General features: G+C 43.0%; 1 protein-coding gene across 6 annotated transcripts in view; it reads right to left on the bottom strand.

Moving 5' to 3' along the window:
• Positions 1 to 21,187, bottom strand: part of ATP9B (ATPase phospholipid transporting 9B) — a 251,414-nt gene extending 230,227 nt beyond the window's left edge. For 4 of the 6 annotated variants that reach the window (XM_078060154.1, XM_078060153.1, XM_078060155.1 and 1 more), the window contains exons 1-2: positions 20,530 to 20,732; positions 1,213 to 1,386 (exon numbers count right to left, since the gene is read on the bottom strand). In XM_078060154.1, the coding sequence (XP_077916280.1) occupies positions 1,213 to 1,386; positions 20,530 to 20,717 (362 nt within the window). In that variant the 5' untranslated portion in view covers positions 20,718 to 20,732. Of the gene's footprint in view, positions 1 to 1,212; positions 1,387 to 20,529; positions 20,733 to 20,971 lie in introns of those variants that run through there. The other 2 variants (XM_078060152.1, XM_036068816.2) reach the window with 2 other exon arrangements.
• Between the last annotated feature and the right edge of the window lie 153 nt (positions 21,188 to 21,340).

Genomic DNA, 21,340 nt, shown 5'->3' on the forward strand with positions numbered 1-21,340 from the left:
CTGAGAGGGGGTGATAAGCCTAAATCCTGCTCAGGCTCACTTCCCGATTCTGCGTGGTCAATCTCTTTGAGGGATTCCTCAGAGTCCCTGGGAGTCCACAGACCACCGTTTGAATACCACTACGTGACCCGACCCAAAAATCAAATCGGTTGTAAAAACATCTTTTTGCAAACTTCTAAAGAGATAATGAGGATGATAAATATCTTTCTACAATTACTTATATCTCTTTTATGGTCAAAGGGATATAAGTTCATGATGGTAAGAAAGGCACTGACCACAAACTTTAAAGAGCAGAAAGACTATAAAAACAGTAATTTATTCGACATACCCCACCCAAGTTATGTTGGCATCAGTCAGCTGAAATCTTGCCCTACCTGTCCCTAGGGCTGGAGGACAGTCAATGGCCAAATGTCCTAGACACAGAGTGTGGTTTCACAGACCAGACTCTTAAGTCAAGGGTGAGCACAGCTGATGGAAGTTTATCTCAACCACCAGTGAACTTGTTTAAATATGAGCAGTTCTTATCTTTGTTTCTTTCTGGTTAAATTTACTGAAGAATCTTCCTCCAAGTCAAAGCATTTGAGTCGAATAATACACAGAGCTACGGTGTTATTAAACTGCATTTTACAGGTCCCTATCTGCCTTTCTGGATGAGAGCAGGACCACAGATGGAAGAGAGCACGGTTTACAAATGCTGACACAGTGACCAGAACTGACTCTACCATGCAGTCAATACAAAACCACTAATCTTTCTCCATTTTCTAAACATTTAAATGTCTCATAAAAAAAGTGAACTTGAGGACGCCTGGGTGGCTCCGTCGATTAAGCGTCTGCCTTCAGCTCAGGTCATGATCCCAGCGTCCTGGGATGAAGCCCAACATCAGGCTCTTTGCTCAGCGGGGAGTCTGCTTCTCCCTCTGCTGCTCCCCCCCCCGCTTGTGTTCTCTCTCTGCTGTGTGTGTGTGTGTGTGTCTCTGTCTCCCTCTGACAAATAAATAAAATCTTAAAAAAAGAAAGTGAACTTGGCATTCCATCCCTTTCTGATTAGCAATGTTTGGTTTTGACTAATGTTTAACACTTTCCATTATGTCATTTCACTGAGAGTGTCTTCTTTAGTTTGATATAAAAATAAGTATGTTAGAAGCCGAGCTTCTAAATACCTCAACTGTATACCTGAGAGCATAGGAAATTAGGCAGCAAGAGATCACAAACCTGGTGCAGAGGAACTTCCATCCTCCACAGACAAACCACTCTAGTCCTCTTTTTCTCTGTATGATCCTAGCTCGTGGTAACGTGTGGTAATCACTTTCGTCATTCTCGAAGCCTTCTTCAGACATCATTAATGGCATTTCATCCAAATGGGCAGACTCATCTTCCAGCTGGTACCTGGTCAGAGGTAAAAACAGAGTGCTGAGGCAGGCCAAGCAGCCTTCTGTCACCAGTAAGGGTATTATTTAAGACAAGAGCTGGTCCCATTCTACTAACCACATTTTTCTTTTTTCTTCAAACTCAGCTGTCTACAGAGGAGGCAAACCATTATAAATAAGGGATGCTACTTTCCTTTACAAAAAATGTATTTAGCCAGGGTCAGCAGCAAGGGAACAGGCTGCCCAAGGAAGCGGACATGACCATGCTAGAAGGGGAGCCCTCCACAAAGCCACTGGTGTGAACAGTCAGCTCACGGTGTTCAATTCAGGAATATAAAAAAAAAATCAATCATCTGAAATATTAGCAAAAAATGTATACTTCCAGGTCATATCTAAATACTCTGCTACAGACTGATGGGATGTAAAATTTGCCCAACTTCACATTCATCAAAGTCGTGGAAGGACTTCTGAACTATGTAAGTATCTTCTGTTGAAAGGTGGGAACACGGTCCCCTGGTTTGTTGTCAGATCTGATATATGCAGCAAGGATGCTATGTCCCACTTACACTTACTCTCTGTCTCTCTTATTCCCTTTTCTAAACTTTCTAGTCAATGACATAATTCCCTCCACAACCAGCATCCCTTTTAGAGTGCAATAATCCTCTTCTGATTCCAAAACCAGGCAGCCCACTGTATCAAGTTCCCATTTTCTCTCTCCTTAATCACGGACACATTTACATTTTAAAACTAAAACCTTACCTTAAGAACCAAGAATTCATCAGAAAGTATAATGCAGAGCCCACGAATGCTATCTTATTTGATTTTACATCAAGCCTCTGTGGTAGGTATTAACCTCAACTGTAAAAATCAGAGCGCAGACCTCTGTGTCCCCGGGACAGGATGGTAGTCACTGAAACTGAAATTTCCCCTCGCACCCTCTGAAGTCCACAGACTTCATACAAGACAAATAAAACCAACCAAGCCCACAACTACAGCATAAATGAGTGCCAGACAATACTACAATCTACTTAAAGACAATAGCAAACCTCAAACAGGATAAAGTCAAAGGAAATCACAAAAAGCACATTGTAATCAAACTACTCGAAGCAAAGATGAAGGAAAAACTCTTGGAAGCAGCCAGAGGAAAACACTCATTACATATAGAAGCACATCAATTCAAATGCCCATGGACTTCTTATGGAGAGAGATGAGGCCAGAGGACAGGAACTCCATGTCTAAGTGCTGAAAGGGAAAAAGGCTCAACCCAGAATTCTTTTTTTTTTTAATATTTTTTGAAGATTTTATCTATCCATTTGACAGAGACACAGCGAGAGAGGGAACACAAGCAGGGGGAGTGGGAGAGGGAGAAGCAGGCTCCCCGCGGAGCAGGGAGCCGGATGCGGGGCCCGATCCCAGGACGCCGGGACCATGACCTGAGCCGAAGGCAGACGCCCAACGACTGAGCCACCCAGGCGCCCCTCAACCCAGAATTCTATAGCCACCAAAAAGGAATGAAGGCCAAACAAAAACATTCTCAGATGAAAGATAAAACTTGGGAGGATATGTTACCATCAGACCTCCTACAAAAGAAAGCTAAAGAAAGTTTCAAGACAAAGAAAAATGATACCATCAGGAAACTTGGAATTTCAGAAATAAAGAACACAAAATTCTTTAAAACGTGTATGACTACTGAAAGCAAAAGCTGTAACATCATCTGGTGAAGTTTTCAGTATAGAAAGATGTGAATGGATATGGCACTATCCCGTAAGAAGCAGGCAATTCCATAACTTACATTAAGTGTAAAATATGAACAGTGAAAAGTTAGCTATGTATATTGCAATCCTCAGAGTGGAGCTTCTCAACAGCAGTACCATTAACATTTTGGGTCTCAGAGTTCTGTTGATGGAGCTGTCCTGTGCATTGTGGAATGTTCAACAGCAAACCAGGCCACTATGCACTTGATGCCAGGAGCGGCACCCCCCGAGTCGTGACAATAAAAATGTGTCCAGGGGCGCCTGGGTGGCTCAGTCGTTAAGCGTCTGCCTTCAGCTTAGGTCATGATCCCAGGGTCCTGGGATCGAGCCCCGCATCGGGCTCCCTGCTCAGCGGGAAGCCTGCTTCTCCCTCTCCCACTCTCCCAGCTTGTGTTCCCTCTCTCGCTGTGTCTCTCTCTGTCAAATAAATAAATAAAATCTTTAAAAAAAAAAAAAATGTGTCCAGATGTCGCCAAATGTCACCTGGAGGACAAAAATCACTACCTACAAAAAAATAAAAATACTTGAAATATAATGGTATATAATGTTAAAAGATTAAAAGTAAAAAGATGGAAAAAGATACAATACAAACGCTCTTTCAAAGGAAGAAAAGTACCTATTACAATATAAGACAAAGAAGACATCAAAAAAATAAAATGGAAGAACTGCCCAGGATAAAGAAAAACATTATATAATGATAAAAGATCAAATCACCCATAAGCCCTAGCAATCATAAATGTGCATGCACCTACCACCAGTTTCAAAATACACAAAGTATGAAATATGTAAGTAAAAGGAGAAAGAAACAAATCCATAATACTGCCGGAAGACTTCGTAACTCCTCTCTCAGTAATTGATGGAAGAAACAGAATATCAGAAAGGACAGAAAGACGTGGTCAACACTGTCAGCCAACCTACCCTGGCTGGCATTTACAGAGCACTCTACCCTACACAGCAGAATGTTCTCATCAAGTGCGCAATGAACACTCATCCCCACGGACCACCCTGGGCCATAACAACAAACTAACAAATTCAAAAGAACTGAAATTAGACAAAGTATGTTCTCTCACCATAAAGGAATTTCTTTTAAAAATCAGTAACAGAAAGGGACGCCTGGATGGCTCAGGTGCTCAAGGGTCTGCCTCAGCTCAGGTCATAATCTTAGGGTCCTGGGATCGAGTCCTGCTTCTGGCTCCCTGCTCAGCGGGGAGTCTGCTTCTCCCTCTTCCCCTCCTCCCCCACTCATGCTTGCACTCTCTCTCTGAAACAAATAAATCTTTAAAAAGAAAAAATCATGGGGCACCTGGGTGGCTCAGTCGTTAAGCGTCTGCCTTCGGCTCAGGTCGTGATCCCAGGGTCCTGGGATCGAGCCCCACATCGGGCTCCCTGCTCCGCGGGAAGCCTGCTCCTCCCTCTCCCACTCCCCCTGCTTGTGTTCCCTCTCTCGCTGTGTCTCTCTCTGTCAAATAAGTAAATAAAATCTTTAAAAAAAAAAGAATGACAATGGTGAGTGCTACTCCAGATAATCAGGAATATCCAAGAAGAGAATTATTTCCATTCTGCTCTAAAATGTTACTGAAATACATCTTCTACAGCACATAACAAGCTTTAAATGTATATGAAGTATATACACAACGCACAGTACCTAAACAAGCTTCATATGTGCAAGCTCAGTTATCCTGTTAGCAGTCCTTCAGGGAATCTGTGCATGTGGGTGTCCACACACCTGCATGTGCGTGTGGGCGTGTGCATGTGCGGGTATGCAGTGATGGTGCCAGGCAGTCCTCTGCTTACTAGGATTCTGTGAAAAGGTCAGAAGGCAAGATTCCAGAAGCCTCTACCTTCTTGAAACTTTATTTTTGGAACAGGTGCCTAGCTGTCAAGAATCCAAACACAAGTGGACTTCAATGACTGTAAAGATGTCCTTGGACAATAAGGCCAATGCTGACCTGCTACCTAAGCTCCTTTTACCATCTTTTTAACATGTGGTAACTAAAAAATAATCCAGCAAGTGGATTATTGAGTCACAGGTTACTGAGTTATCCCCCACTATTGAACAGAGAAGACATTTATAACTTCCCACTAAATAATGTTTCAGTGCAAATATCTGTACACAGAACTTTCTCCGTATTTTTACATGAATTCTTTCAAAGAGTCCCAGAACTGTAATAGTTATATAAAGTCATAAGCTCTAAAACACTTGGAATATTATTGCCAACTGCAAATTTAAACTCCCACCACTATGAGTGCTATGAATAACGCCAAAAGCAATTTTACCTCACCCTCATCAGACGAGAGCTAAATACACGTAACCCTTCGCTTAAATAAAGGGAGGAAAACGGCATCTTGTCATCACCGGCACCGATTCACTTTTGCTATCACACGGGGTCCTGCACTACTACTTACAAACTGTGGCTAAGGCTGCTCCCCATGCTGTTCAGTGGAGCTGGGCATATTTGGGGCGTGTGTACTGGGGACACCCCAGGAACTAGGACCCTCTCCCGGGGCACCAGCCTCCTCACAGGTCAATCTTCACTGGCCAGGAACTCAATGTGCCTCTTCAGCAAATGTCACCAGGACCTTGACTGTTTTTGTCAGTGATGTGGTCCCCAGTGGTGTGCCCTAACTTACTTTTGCCCATAAACCCTATTACTCTCAGTGAGCACTTCTACCAAATACGAAGATTTGCAGGGATGTATATGCTACACAACAACAGAAATGGCGATGTTATTTATGCAAGAGTCCATCTCTTCCACACTGACTTGTAGTATCTCTTAAATGTATCGTATTAGAGTAATTTGGGCGCAAGAAAACAGGACTTTAATCTACAACCACATGGGACTGGACTCTCTGCAAGGACCTACAGAAGGAGACGCAGCATGTTGACACCCTGATTGTAACCGTGTGAGACCATACGGTTCTGACCTTCAGAACTGGAAAATAATACATTTGTTTTAAGCCACTAGATTTATGATAATTTTACAACAGCAATAGGACACTAATACAACTGCACAGCAATTGATGACACGATTTTGTTTTCTTTGTATTCTGAGTCAATTTGACAATCCTGCTTCCCGCTTCCTAGCTCTCACCTTTCCTCGCTCATGTGAATGGCCCTCGGACAAGAGAGGGTGGTAAGTAGAAGACAGCGGTGTTCTCATGGAAGATGTAAGTGTGCCGACAGCCCGTGCTGAGGCTCTCCCGGGCCCTCTGGTGCTTCAGTGCAGGGCCCGTTAGGCATCGAGGGGAACCGACACACAGCACATGACAAATACAGGGACCACCTGCCCTTAGACCGTAAAGCAGAGAATAAGCCTGAGTAGATGGTGAGGGGATCCTTAGCAAACACTAACCACCCAAACACTTCTCCTCCTCCCAATATAACTTCATATAAAAAATAAAAACCACGAGACCTCTGAAAATACTGGAATACAAAGAGTACATTAGGCTGAGGACCCCAAGGAAGATCACCTCTCAAAATCCTTACAGGAAGGTGAACAAATGCTCTGCAAGCCATGTGGCTATGCTGGGTACATACACTCAGCCAACTGCTGAGCACCAATGCACGTGTGCCTACACTGAAAACACGGCAGTCGGTAACAGACGCAGCTTGTAATCACAGGCTCAGACTCATTCATCAGTAAATTTAAAATGATAGCAGTGGCAACTCGCGAGACAGTCACCTAGCCCTTGGAGGGTGCCGACTGAGCTCAGGCTGCAGGGGCTACATGCAGGCAGAGGGGCAGGGTGCGTGTGGAATGACCGCTGCGTACGGGAAGGTAGGGAAGGTAGGAGGGGCAGTGCACAGCTCAGGAAGGACTGCCAGCCACCCAAGCTACGCCACAACTATCCAAGGGAATTCTGGAACTGGAGCTGGGACACAGAAGGCAGCCTGCTTCGAGATAACTACAACTATTAACTCCTGTAAGAAGAGCGACTAGAGGTCTACACCGCTATGCAGACTAGGACGCCCAGAATAGCTGTCTTCTGAAAGAGAAGACACTGACAGACATACACACATGTAAAAAGGATTAGAAAACGTTTCCCATAAAAATGGAAGATTAAATACATGACTGTCTTCAATACCAAAAATACTGCTTTTTCTTAAAGCTGAAATCTACAGAACAGAAAACAAGAGATGATAACAAAATGTAGAAGGCTAGAAAGCAGATAGATGGATGGTAAATAAGCAGATCCAAGAAAAACAGGAGTCTCAGCACAGCAGCGAGGAAGCAGGAGAACCTTGGGACCCTGGAGGGGCGGGTCTGGTGTCAGGCCGACCTCTGAAGTGGGTGTGGAAGGAGGAAAGAGTAGGAACTCACTGAAAGCTACTGAAGGAACATCTGGATCCTCAGGTTACCCCTCCCCGCTACAGATCAAGGGACATCTACCCCCTGAGGGAGGGAGGGCAGGAGAGAAAGAGAGGGCGAGGCTGAGGGAAGGACAGTGAACGTGGGTGCAAGCCAGCCTGGCCTCCCTTCCCTGCTGCCCAGGTAGGAATTCAGCACTGAGAGGAGGAGGAAGGACAGGAGAAGCCAGCAGCCAGTGTTTGCTGAAACTGTCAGGCATGAATCTAAGCACTTCACCTACGTTCATTTAATTCCTAGTTTTAGACAATTACCATAGAAAATTCTTACTATAAAAAAGAAAAATAACTGAAATGTCCAATAACTGAAATGTCCAAGACCAAATGTGGTCTATCCATACAATGTGACATCACTCAGTTTAAAAGAAGTAGGGAATGTGACGCGTGCTATGGCACGAAGCTTGAAAACATTTCGCTCAGTGAAATAAGCCAGACACAAGACAGACCTTGAAGGGCTCCACTTCCACGAGGTGACAGCAGTCAACTGCACAGACACAGAGGTACAGAAAGGCTACGGGGGCGGGGAAGGGGACAGCGAGGCGTCCCACGGGTGCAGAGCTCGGGTTTGGGACGAGGAAGGAGGCCTGGGGGCGGGAGGTGAGGACAGCGGCACAACAGCGTGGATGTGCTCACGGCCCCTGCACCGCACGCTTGGGTAGACGTGGTTAAGATGGTAAATTTTATGCCTGATATAAATTTTTTAAAAAGGAACAAATTCTATAAATATTGCTGATATCCGGCTCCCTAGCAGCCACGTAACCCCTGGAAGATGGGTATTTCCTCATCATTACCCACATCTCCAACATACGAAGCTGGTTTCTACCCCTGGGGTCTGCCTGAACGCACCACCAGGCCCCTTCCCCTCACCCTCCTGCCGGCTGCCACAGTTAAGGCACTAGAATCGGTATGGCTATCCTGGAAAAGCCAAACCCTCACACACCAGGCATATTCAGGCAAGAGTCTGATCACTTGGGGAGCTGGTCTGTCAGTGAGACCAAACACCAGAAGGAGAAAGAACACTCCTGAAGGCCTCCTGGACTGTGAGGCCCTGGAGAAGGGGGCTGGGGTCTGCGGAGCCCTTCCCACAGCCGGGCACCCAGGGTGCCTGTATTCTGCGTGGTCCAAGAAGAAAAGTTTAGAGCAAATGAGAAACTTTTACAGCACATGACAGTAAAACCATTCCTCAGAAACAGTTCTCACAAATAAAATTTAAAAAAAGCAAACACTTTGAATGACAGATGAGCAAAGACAATTCATGAAAAAAGAAATACAGCTGTACTTAGAGAATTATGTGCAGCCACATTAGGAACTCCAACCCTTCCCACACACACCTAAGGGACTGCCCTGTGTGAGCACTGTCCCGAGGGCTAAGGACAGACAGGACAAACACAAGAAGTGGGCTGGCTACTTGCAAAGGGAGAAGTGCTGGGAAGACTATAATAAAGAAGGCGCGAGGGCCAGAAGGAAGCCGAGTCTCAAGAAGAGACACATGCCTGAAAGGAACCAACCACAGAAGGTCTTGGGAGACCTGGGAGGGGCTGCAGAGCCTTGAGGGCTCAGGACTGGAGAGAAGGCCAGGGCAGCTGGAGTGGGCAAGCCACGGGAGGGCCACCGGATGTGGCTGAAGAGGTGGGCAGGGGTGAGTCCCATGGGCCTGGTCTGCCAGTATAAGGAGTCTCACTTTAATTCTCAGTGGAAGGGGAAGTCAGTGGAAGGTTTTAACACTAGCAGTAATTTTTGTTTTCAAGAGAACTTCTAAAACACGCAAATTAAAACAATTGAAAAAAATTCTTCACCCTTAGCATTCTTAACAGTCTTGGATAACGAAGCACTCTTAATGGCTAGCAAGAGTGTGAACAACTTTTATGGAGGACAGTTTGTGAAAATGCATTGACAGCCCTTTTTTTGTAATGTAACTTTAACCACAGGTTCTAATTATCCCATGAAAACAAATATTTGAAAACACGAAAAATGTATACAAGATTGATCTACAAAGATGACCATTACTGTGCTGTGCTGCTGAAAAGTCCACCCGAAAAGCACGGATGACTTTAGTATCAGCGATGAGACCTGGTCCCAGGTGTCGGATGACCACACGCTGTCGCTGACAGTAATAAGGCGGAGGGAGGGCCTTCCGAGGGTCACAGTGAGGAGCGGCAGCACCTGTCCTCGCCCCGACCAGCACCAAGAGCCCCCTCGCTCCAGTCACCATCCACACCACCACAACAGTCCCACAACAGGAGACTCATCATTTTAGAGGCTCACACGCAAAAGCTCCTCTCAGCTGTGAGGTAGCAGGCCTAAGAGAGAGTTAATAGGTTTCCTCAGAAAAATTCCTTTTTTCTCATTCTCTGCGTAAGATCACTTCTTTTAAAACAGTCAACTAGAAAATGAATATTTATACAAAATGCAATTAAAATTCAAAACGCCACTTAAATATATTATAATATAGTATACAAAATGAGATTTTTAGTCTTTTTCATTAAGTTCTTTCAGCGATTGTGTGGCATTTTAGCAAAAGTCACAATCTTATCAAGTTTAATGCTAGAAAAGTAGTACAAAGAGTCTGAAAGATAATGAACATAAGCAACATCATGTTTAGTAACCTCCACTTCAGAGATGGAGCCTTTGAACTGGCAAGCAATTTATTCCATTTCCAAAGCAATTTTCCTATTGTATTGAAAATTTTACCTCAGTATTTAAAAACAATAAGATGATGAATAATGGATTTTTTCAGAGACAGGATAAGCAGAAAATCCTAAGTGTCTTTGTTGCCTAGTGTCATACACACTTAATTGGTTTGTCACTCAAGAAAAATCAACGTTTCCAGCAATTAAGTATAATTCTGGAAACATATTTTTAAAACGAGTAAAAACAATGTGAACAAAGACGACAGAACAGATGATACCAAACCCAAGAGTACTGCCACACTAAGAAATGGAGACAGCTCTCTTAGCTGCTGCCAAAGGTTTAGAAAAATTGGGAACTTTCAACAAAAAACACTCAAGTACTAGAAGGTGCATAATTTACGTGTATCTAAGTAAAAGTAAAAGTAGGTCAATACAATAACTAGCTTAAACTCACATTAAGTATCTAACAGCCTTACTGTTTCCATTTTAATGAGAAGCATTTCTGAGACGCCAACTGATAGTAAAGGGAGAAACCATTTAAAATATGCCTAATGCTTAAACCTTCAAGAAAAATAAACACTGCCCTCTTTGCCTACATGTTAATAAAGTAGAAAAACAAAGCAACAAAGTGCTATAAAGAAATGTGTATGTTTCCTTCATCAAACACAGCTTCCAAGTTCAAGTGTGTCACTGATAAGTCATTAATAAGCAGCAAAACTGTATACTGGGAAATTGGGACTCTTCCCTTCCTACAGTAGCAGAGGAGATAAACAGCAGAATAGTTGTATAAAAAAAAAAAAAAAAAAGGTAAAGGAACATTGCCTGAAAAGCACGCCTTGACCTTAGCAATAAAAACAAGCAAGAAGGGCAAGGGCCAGTCAGTCCTCACGCCCAGAGATGCCCCCCACGTGGACTATGTACACAGTAACCTCGGAGCCACCGACTCCTCTTCCACGCGTTCTGTAAAAAACCTCAATACCAGTTTCTTAACATAAGAATTACACCAACACTATACATGAATTGAAACAAGCTTCTAAATTAGAGTTAATGGGACAATATCTAATATTATGTAAATGCCAATCCAGAAATTAAAAGGTAAGTGGGCCAATTAGCTCAGGACACATAATCCAGTTACCTAAAACTGTGATGTTCACAATCACCAAATCTATCTTCATGCTAATACTGTCAGTTGTAGAAAATGAAGTGAAACATATCTGTTCTGGCAGGTTTAAAGAATTTCATAAACTCGAGTGAACTACAGATCCTTAAAAATATGTCTCTGATTCCAAGGAGTCCTGGGCCTGAGCACTTTGATAAATGCTATCTTAAGAATCATTTAGTAGGGGCGCCTGGGTGGCTCAGTAGGCTAAGCGTCTGCCTTCGGCTCAGGTCATGATCCCAGGGTCCTGGGATCAAGTCCCACATTGGACTCCCAGAGTCTGCTTCTCCCTCTGCCCCTCCCCCTGCTTGTGCTCTCTCTTTCTCTCACTCTCTATCAAATAAATAAATAAATCTTAAAAAAAACAAAGGAAGAATCATTTGGTACTTGAAAAAACCTTTTCAGCTGTGAATCATCACAAAAAAGAAGTTTCATCTTTATAACTAGAGTAAAGGCATTTAGATCATCATCATAATTGTAAAATTTTTAAGATTCAGAGAAAATTGTGTATAGACACTCAGAATGAGAAAACTAGCATAAAAAAAACTGTGTTGCCTCTATTAAGAAACACACTACTATTTTAGAGATAATCAGACAATAGCCATCTGTTCTCAGCATGACTCTCTTCTCAAACACTAAAGTTTAACTATTATAATACTGCGAATGACTCTAGGCAGGGCCAAAAGCCACACTGCAACGTGAAGCAAAGAAAAGGTACTAATAGACATGGATAAACAAAGTGATGTCCAGTGTCAGTCATTCTTTTTTCAAATGTGAAGATAATTTGAATGACATGGGTACCATTTAAAAGACAGAAATGAAAAATATCAAATAACAAATACCTTACTTTTACTCAACTATACATACTGCAAAAAGAAAATCAATGCCTCACATTAGTTCACAGAAAATGATCTTAACAAGTAATTGCACTCTTACTGAACTATTAAATACTATGCGTGGGACACAGCATTTCATTCACCTAATAACTTCCAAAACAAAAACCCCAACCCCCCCCCCAAAAAACCAAGAACATCCTCCTGTATTAACCATACTCAAATCATATCTAATTTGTCCCCTTGAATTTTTCATAAAGTACAAACCCAATGAGGAAAAATTTTATACAAGTTGTAACAATTTATGATCACTATATTTTAAATATATTGTGTCCTAAAGTAGTATGATTATAATGAAATAAAAGTAGCTTCACTCTAAGGAAAACCTGAGAACCTTTAAAATACATTACTACAATTCCTTATACATTATGAACACAAAAAGACATTTTTATATGGTCAAAGAAAAAGCCTTTTAAAGCTCACAAAGCAAGAAAAGCCCATATCAAAGCTGTTTTTCTAACAACTAATTAGCTTTCAATTGCCAATGTGGAAGAAAAAGACCTCATAATATAAACTTTTGTTCTTGGAAATATAAGACTGAATTTGCACTTTTTATTTTTTTATCTATTTTTTTAGCTGTATTCTAATTTACAGCACACATTTCCCAAAACAGAAATACTAGAAAAGCCATAATTTTGATATAAAACTTTAATCTACTCACTTTACAGTTCTGAAGTATGAAATTAGAGATTTATTATATATTAAGTTAAAAGTACCCTAAACACAGTTAGCTTTGTTAAGTACATCTCACTGCAATAAGAAAACCTCCAGAGATGAGGTGCGGGAGGTGCTGAGAGGCAGGGCGCTAGGTCTCTCTCAGAGGTGAAGAAAATCCTCCAACCCTGCCCGTGGTGATGGCTGCATTCACCTGTGAATACATAAAACCCTGAATTTTACACTCTAAACGGGAGACCTGTAGCCAAAACTTGTTAGTGAATGGAAAAATAAATAATAAGACTGACTTTCAAATACAAAGAGTAAAGACAAAAACAGAACAAAGGTAAATGACTCCTTCCTGCCAGTTCCAGAACAAGACTTGAGCAGACGCCCTCCCCCCTCCCCCATAAGCATAGCTATAACCCTGGAGATGACAGAGGGAAAGGTGAAGAGAAGGAGGCAGACCAGGAGGGACCCGGACTCCAGAGGTCACACAACAGTTGAGTTCCCAATGCGCTCCTTCGGCCTCATTTATCCCGAATTGTGTACCAGAGAGTCAGCAGCCAGAAAAACCACGGACATAAACCAAAGAGAGCCCCAAGAACAGCCCGGGCCCTCCTGCCCATCCCTACCACTGTCACAGGAACCCAGACGTAAAGGCCCCCCACGCCATACTGCAGGAGGCCAGAGGCTGCAATAAACAGGCACTCCTCCCCTCCCCAGACAAGGGGACATCAGCAGAGCCCCACACGGCACCACAGACCCCATCTCTGCCCAGCGGTAAAGGGGGCACCCTCTTCTCCCACATGTCAAAGGGAACCCGGCTTTCACCCCACCTGCCAGCAACAAGGCAGCACCACCTCATCCCACCTCCCTACCCCCCAGTCCCAAGTGGTGTTAGAGGAGGCCTGATAAAACAGAAGATTATTTGAATAAAGTCCAGAACCTCACAGCATAATACCCAAAATGTCCAGGATACAATTAAAAAAAAAAGGACCAAAAGCCAGGAAAATCTCTACTCCTGAAGGAAAAATAATCAACAAATGCCAACATCAAAGGGATGCATATGTTGAAATTATCTGACAAGGATTCTAAAATATCCATCATAAAAATGTGTCTATGGGCAATTACAAACATACTTGAAGCAAATGAAAACAAACAAACAGCTATTTCAGCAAAGAAAGCTAATATGAAGAAGAATCAAATGGAAATTCTAAAACTAAAAAAATACAATAACGGAGACTTGAAAACTTAATACGTAGGGTTCAGGGGCAGAAAAGAAGAGACAAAGAAAAATCAATGAACCTTAAGAGTAAACAAAAGAAACCAATCTGGACAGAAAATGGACTTAAAACAAATGAGGAGAAACTCAGGACATTTAAGACACAAGAAAAGATCTCACAAGGTGTCTCCAGAGAGAGTGTTAGAAGAGATGAAAGAGGGTGGGACTAAAAAAGTATTTAGACAAATAATGGCTGAAAACTCCTAACTTGACAAAAGATATAAACTTGCAGATTCAATATGCTATGTGAACCCCAAACAGTATAAACCCAAAGAAATCTATGCCAAGACCCATAATAATCAAACTACTGAACTAAAGACAAGAAAAAAAGCTTGGAAGCACTGGGAAATGACATCTTACCCACGGGAAAAGAAAACATTCCAATGACATCAGATTTCTCATCAGAAATCATGGAGGCCAGAAAGAAGTAGCATAACATTTTCCAAGTGCTAAAATAGAAAAAGGACTGTCAACCCCAAATCGTATATCAGGTGAAATTACCCTTCAGGAATGAAGGAGAAATAAGACCTTCTAAGATGAAAGAAAACTAAGAGAATTTGTTTTCAGCAGACCTACACTAAAAGAATAGCAAGGAATTCTTAGAACAGAAATAATAAGGAATTCAGGAACTTCAAGAAATAAGAGAACAACAGGAATAGTGAAAACATGGGTCAATATAATAGGCATTTCTTCTCCTTTTGAGTTTTCTAGATTATGTTTGAGAGAGAGAAAAATTAACACTGTCTGATGTGTAACTCTAGTCATATGTAAGGGAAATATTTACGTACTTTTGCAAAATTAAAATATTTATGTAATTGTACAAGATAATTACTTTAACAGTAAGGATGAATAAAGGGATGTAAAGAAGTACCGATTCTTCACTTTGCTAACACTGATAAAATACCAACACCAGAATACTGTGATGAGTCACATATGTATAATGTCATATCTAGAACTACCACTAAATAATATCTATACAAAGAGATACAATGGAAAACCACCATAGGTAAATCAAAATGGAATTCTAAAAATTGTTCAAGTAACCCACAGAAAAATAGGAAAAAGAAAACAAAGAAACAACACAGCAATCAAAAAGGAAAATGGCAGATATAAGCCCTAACTTGGCAATCATTACACTGAACATAAATGTTCTAAATATATCAATCATAAGACAGAGATTGGCACAGTGGATAAAAAACATAAGCCAGCCATATGTGGACTACAAGAAACTTACCTCAAATATAAGTAGGCTGAAAGTAAAAGGATGGAAAATTATATGCCAGGTAAACATTAATCAAAAGAAAGCATGAGTGGCTATATTAATGTCAGAAAAAGTAAAGCCCAGAGCAAAAATATTACTAGAGACAGATGGAAATTATAAAATAATAAAAGCGTCAGTCCATCAAAACAGAGCAATCCCAAACATGTCTGCACCAAATGACAGACTGGCAAAACAGTAAAGTAAAAATTGATAAAACCAAAAGGAAAAATACACAAATGCACAACTACAGTTAGAGACTTCTACAACCCACCCTCAACAACCAAGAGAACAACCAGACCATAAACTAGCAAAGATAACAGGATCTTATCAACATTTCAGAACAGTTCACCCAATGACAGCACAATATACCTTCTTTTGGGCCCTGAAATTCTTCCAGTATAGATCATATTCTTGGTCACAAGACAAACCACCAAAATTAAATGAAGTAACACGAAGCATGTTCTTTAACCACAAAGAAATCATGCTAGAAATTAGTAACAGAAAAATAACAGCAAATTTTCCATACACATTCCTAAGTAATCCATGAGACAAAGGGGAAGTCTCAAAGTAAAACAAAATGCCAAAATTTGTGGGACACAGATAAATCAGTGCTGAGAGGGAAATTTACAGCACAAAATCCTTATGTTAAAAAAAGAGGAAAAGTCTCCAATCAATAATCTAAACTCCCACCATAAGAAACAAGAATGAGAAGATAAAAAATAAAACCTAAAAAAGCAAGCAAAAAGAAGGAAAAATAAAGCACAGAAATTAATAAAACTGAAAACAGACAACTACAGAAAAAATAAGAAAAATAAAAGATGGCTCTTTGAAAAAAATCAAACCTCTGGTAAGACTAACCAACAAAAGAGTGAAGGCACAAACCACCAATATCTGAATGAAACAACATCAAAAAGATAGTAAGAGAATATATTACAAACAACACTACACACATAAATATGGCAACTTTCCTGAAAAGGACCAATTCCTCAATGGGCACAATCACAACTCACCCCAAACAAAATAGCTCATTTGAATAGCCTAGTTAACTATTAAAGAACTGAGTTTGTAAATTGAAACACCCAAAAAAGAAATCTCTAGGTCCAGACGGTTTCACTGGAAATTCTACCAAACATTTAAAGAAGAGAGCAACTCTATTCGATATCTTCCAGAAAGCAGGAGAGAAGGGAACACTTTCCAAGTCATCTCATGAGGCCAGGCATCAGGGGTAAAATCTGACAGTCACTGCCGTTCCATTCATGGAAAAGAGACATTTACAGTCAAGTGCAATCTGTGCTCTGAGGGGAACAGGGGCCTATAGGAGCCAGCAGGGGCATCTAATTCTATCCTGGCTAGGGTTGGTTGAGATAATGGAAGGCTTCAAAAGAAAAGTAATTTTCGATGTTGACAGTCAGGAATATAGCCACTGAAATATGGAGATTTTAAATGCCAGAAGAAACAGCTAGAAGAATCCAAGATAAGTGCCTTGGGGGTGAGAGGCTGGGGTAAGGAGGAAGGAATAAGCGGAGTACAGAGCCACAGTATATTCTCATTAGCCTTTTACTATATGTTATTATGATAAAATACAACCAACCTTCACAAAATAATGAAAAAGCACAACTTCCAGTCAAGATCCATCTCTCCCGGCTCCTCTTACCTAAGTCCAACTATAAGCTTGGAAATAAAGCAAGAGCCAAACAAAGGAGAGCTCTGGAAGGTGGTAAGAAGGCAGCAGTTAAGAGGAAGAGGGTTGGGGGGGCTTGGGACCAAGGACTGAGAAACGATACAGTGGCGGGACGTCCTACATGCCCTCACCCAACGGAAAGAAAGAGGTAGGCCTGGCATTCCCTAACTCCCAACCTAGCAAGAAAAGGCAGCCCAGAAAGATCACTCCTCCCCTGGAGGGAGCAAGAGTCCACCACCACCAGCAAGAGAGATCAACAAGTGCCGTGGGAAATGGCATCCTTCCCCACGGACCTAAGACTCCCCTGTCCCATCAAGGGACAGTGGTGCATCTGGGCGGCAGCAGTTAGAGGAACCCTGCCACAAAAACAGGTTAGAAGCCTCAGAAAGCCCCTGTGTCCCCATGGGCCAAGACGCCCCTCTCTCACCAGGAGGGAAACCAGGCAGCATCACCAAGCACAGCCCCACTTCAGAAGCAGCCAGTCCAGGAAACTGCTGCTATTCAGGGCCTGAACTCCCCTCCTCTGCCACCAGAGACCAGAGCAGCAGGAAGCACCAGCAAGAGGGATTCCAACGGCCACAGCGGTGCTGAGACTCCCCCCTAACCAGACACACCAGAACAGCCAGCAGGCACGTGCAGAGCGGGTACAACCACTGCCCATCCAACAAAGCCTTTTCATCACGCGGACTGACCGTTCCTTCTCTTACCAAGAGACACTGGGCCTGGGGAAATCGCCTCTTCCTCTCAGCAGTGTAAGCAGAGACAAGAAAGAGTCCCAGTACACCACATAAACCAAGCACATCAAAAACTGTAGCACAAAATTAAACTGTCACTGGAATCACAGCCCACAAATGTAGGCCAGGACCTACAGGGTAAATCTAAATAGGGCAATCACCTGCTAAAGTAAAAGATATAAACAGAACCCACATTCTCCAGACATAATAGACAAAATGTCCAGGATAAAATAAAAAATCATCAGTCATACCAAGAACCAGAAGACTCACAGTGTGAGTTAGAAAAGATGATCAACAGACACCAAAACTCAAATTAACTCGGATACTGGAATTATGTGACAATCATTTTAATCGGCAAACATAAACATGCTTCAACAAGCAATAACAAACTCTCTTGAAACAAATAGAAATTACAAAACTGACAAATACACTAGTGAAAATGAAACACTGCTGCATGGGATCAATAGAAGAGTGAAGATGACAAAGGACAGAATTAGGGAATTTGAGAACAAATCAATACAATTCACATAATCTTAACACAGAAAAAAGAAACTGGGGGGGAGGGGGACCTAAGGGAATTATGTAACACTAACAAAAGACCCAACATTTGTATCACCCCAGTAGCAGCAGGAGAGAGAGAAGACAGTGGAAACCAGAGTCCTTGAAGAAACTTCCTAACTTTGGTGAAACAAAACCTAACAGATTAAAAACTCTTACTAAATACCAACCAAGATAAACCAAAAGAAATCCACACCAAGATACATCACAGTTAAACTTGTAAAAATGAAAAACAAATAAAACGTTGAAAGCAGTCAGAGAGAAATGACACGTTACCCACAGGGAAACACCAACTCGAGCAGCAGTGAGCTTCTCACCAGGAATCATGAAGGCGAGGTGGACAGTAACCAGTTTTCAAGGCTAACGAAAGAACTGTCAACCAGGAATTCTATATCCAATACATCCATCCTTCAGGAATGAAGGGGAAATAAAAACACTCTAAGGTGGAAGAAATTTCAAAATTGGCTATAGGAAGCACTTCAAATAGAAAAGAATGGGGAAAAAAGAATCCTGGAATACCAGGAAGGAATAACAGAAAGAGCAAAAACATGGGTACGTACATTAGACTATCCCTTATGATCATGAGTTTTATAAATATTTGATGATTTAAACAAAAAGTGTAACACCATCTGATACTCAAGATATGATATTTAAAGTGTAGGGGGAGAAGATGGGTAAAGGGACCAAAATGCAAGTAAGGTTTACACACTCTACTCCACAGACTAAAATACTAATCCCAACGCCCCATGGTGATAAGTCACATACGTATACTGCAATACCCAATAGAGCACACACTACAAAAACTACACAGAGACCTACACTCAAAAACCCTGTAGAGATATCCAAAACAAGTTCAAATAACCTAAAGGAAGTCAAAAAGAGAAACAGAAGAGGAATGAGAATCAGAAGAAACAAAATAAACAAATAATAAAATAGCACCTACGCTCTAATGTAGCAATAATTAACTTAAATGTAAAGAGTCTAAATACACCAATCCAGAGAATGAGAGTGCATAATGGAAAACCAGGATCCAACAAAGAGACTCACTTCAAATTCAACTGAGGTTGAAAGCGAACACCATGCAAACATTAATCCACAATAAAGCAGGAGGAGATTTCAGAGCAAAGAAAACTACCAGAGACAAAGAAGAACATTATGTAATAAAGGAAACACTCTACCAAAAGACGTAAGAATCCTAAATATGTACACACCAAATGACAGAGCTTCAAAATACCTGCAGCAAAAACTGAGATGCAAACCGCGATGGAAACCTATTGTGAAATAAGTAGCATATTTCCAAATAATGATCTCCCAAAATCAACCACTCAGAGAATTACTGACGCACTCACTGTTACAGGTACTATCGAGGAGGAAAAGAGAAACGGTACTTCTGGCCAAACACTGAACGCAGGCACCTGAGCAGGTTCTCCCGTAACCCTTCACCATCCTGTAGGAAAACAACACTACCCCCCCATTTTACATCCCAGGAAACGGGGGTTCAGGTTAATGAGATCCAACAGCCAGTCAGTAAATGAGCCGCGATTCAATTCAGCTCTACAACATGACAATACACACTTTCTGACTCTATGTTACAGCTTCTCAAATAGCCCAGAACAAAAGTTACTCTAAAACTCGAATCCTGAAGCAACTGGATATTGAAATGTTCTTTTTCCTCTTCTGTACTAAAAGTTAACAGCTTCTGGGGCACCTGCCCAACTCTTGATTTCAGCTCGGGTCCTGATCTCAGGTGTGGGATCAAGCCCCGCCTAGGGCTCCACGCTCAGTGGGGAGTCTGCTTGAGATTCTCTCTCTCGCTCTCGCTCTGACCCTCCCCCCGCACGCACGCGCACTCTCTCTCACATAAATAAATCTTTTTTTAAAAAAGTTAATTGCTTCTACAATTCCTTAGGAATAAAATTTCGATTAACTGTAGAAGGCAGTATTTCCTCTTTTTATAAGTTCCTTTTTTATAAAATGCAGTATTCCTCTCTTTGGGCGAGAAATAAGTTAAATGTGAGCTGAAACCAACTAGGGGAGGAGGCTTCCATTTCAAATGAAAGGTCTGTATGTTCTAAACGTACAACTGAAGTGCGGTCCCGCTGAACAGTCTAACCTTGGAAAGTTCCGATTCCCATCGCTAAAAGCAAAACTTCCGGTCAACAAGCGCATGATTAAGTGCACCTGTACCTGGCACATGAGCCGAACCTTAGCTTTTGTGACAGGCCGTGTTCTCCACTCAGGTCTGTGCTTCGTGTCTGCACGTTCACGTCTCTACCGGAACCGCACTGAGGCTCGGACACCTGCAGTGTCCGCGGGATGGGCGCTCCGCCCGCCCGGCTCACGTGAGAGCGCCGCAGCCGCACGCCGGCCCCCATCTCCGAGGGCGTCGGACGGCCAGGGCACCCCGGGACGAGGGCGCAGCTGGGGGTGACCCCCGCCCGGCCCCGACGCTGTGTCCCGGGCCTTTCCCAAGGGTGGACGCCCCCCCAGAGTGCAGGCGTGCGGGAGTCGAAAGCACCGTGCGCGGCCTGCGAGCTGGGACAGACCCGCCGCCGGGGGGCCGGGGGTCCCGAACAGGGCGCGGGGGGAGGGGCGCCGCGGGGGGGAGGGAGGTCGGCGCCGTCGTTACCTGCTGGGCCGCTCGGCCCCCGGCCCAGGCCCCGCCGCGCTGTAGTAGGCCGCGCGTTTGCGGTTGGCCGCGGCCGCCGCGCTGCGCACCGGGTACAGAGGGATCTGGTCCGCCATGTTCCGGCCGCCACCTTCCCGCCCCTCCTCGCTCCACCTCAGTTCGGGCCTTTCCCCGCCCTCTCCGCTCAGCTACAACCGGCTGAGGCACCGCCCGCGCGTCCTTGCCCGCCCCCCGCGCGCCCCAGCCCGATAGCGTCACGGAGCGTCGGAGCCTGATGACGACAGCTTGCGGCGAAGGTAAGGCGCAAAAGGCGGCGGCGTTAAGAGGCTCCGTCCCGCGTCCGGGCCCAATGACGTTGCCGCCGCGGCG

This window comes from Halichoerus grypus, chromosome 13 (genome assembly GCF_964656455.1).
Source record: "Halichoerus grypus chromosome 13, mHalGry1.hap1.1, whole genome shotgun sequence".
Taxonomy (NCBI): Eukaryota; Metazoa; Chordata; class Mammalia; order Carnivora; family Phocidae; genus Halichoerus; species Halichoerus grypus.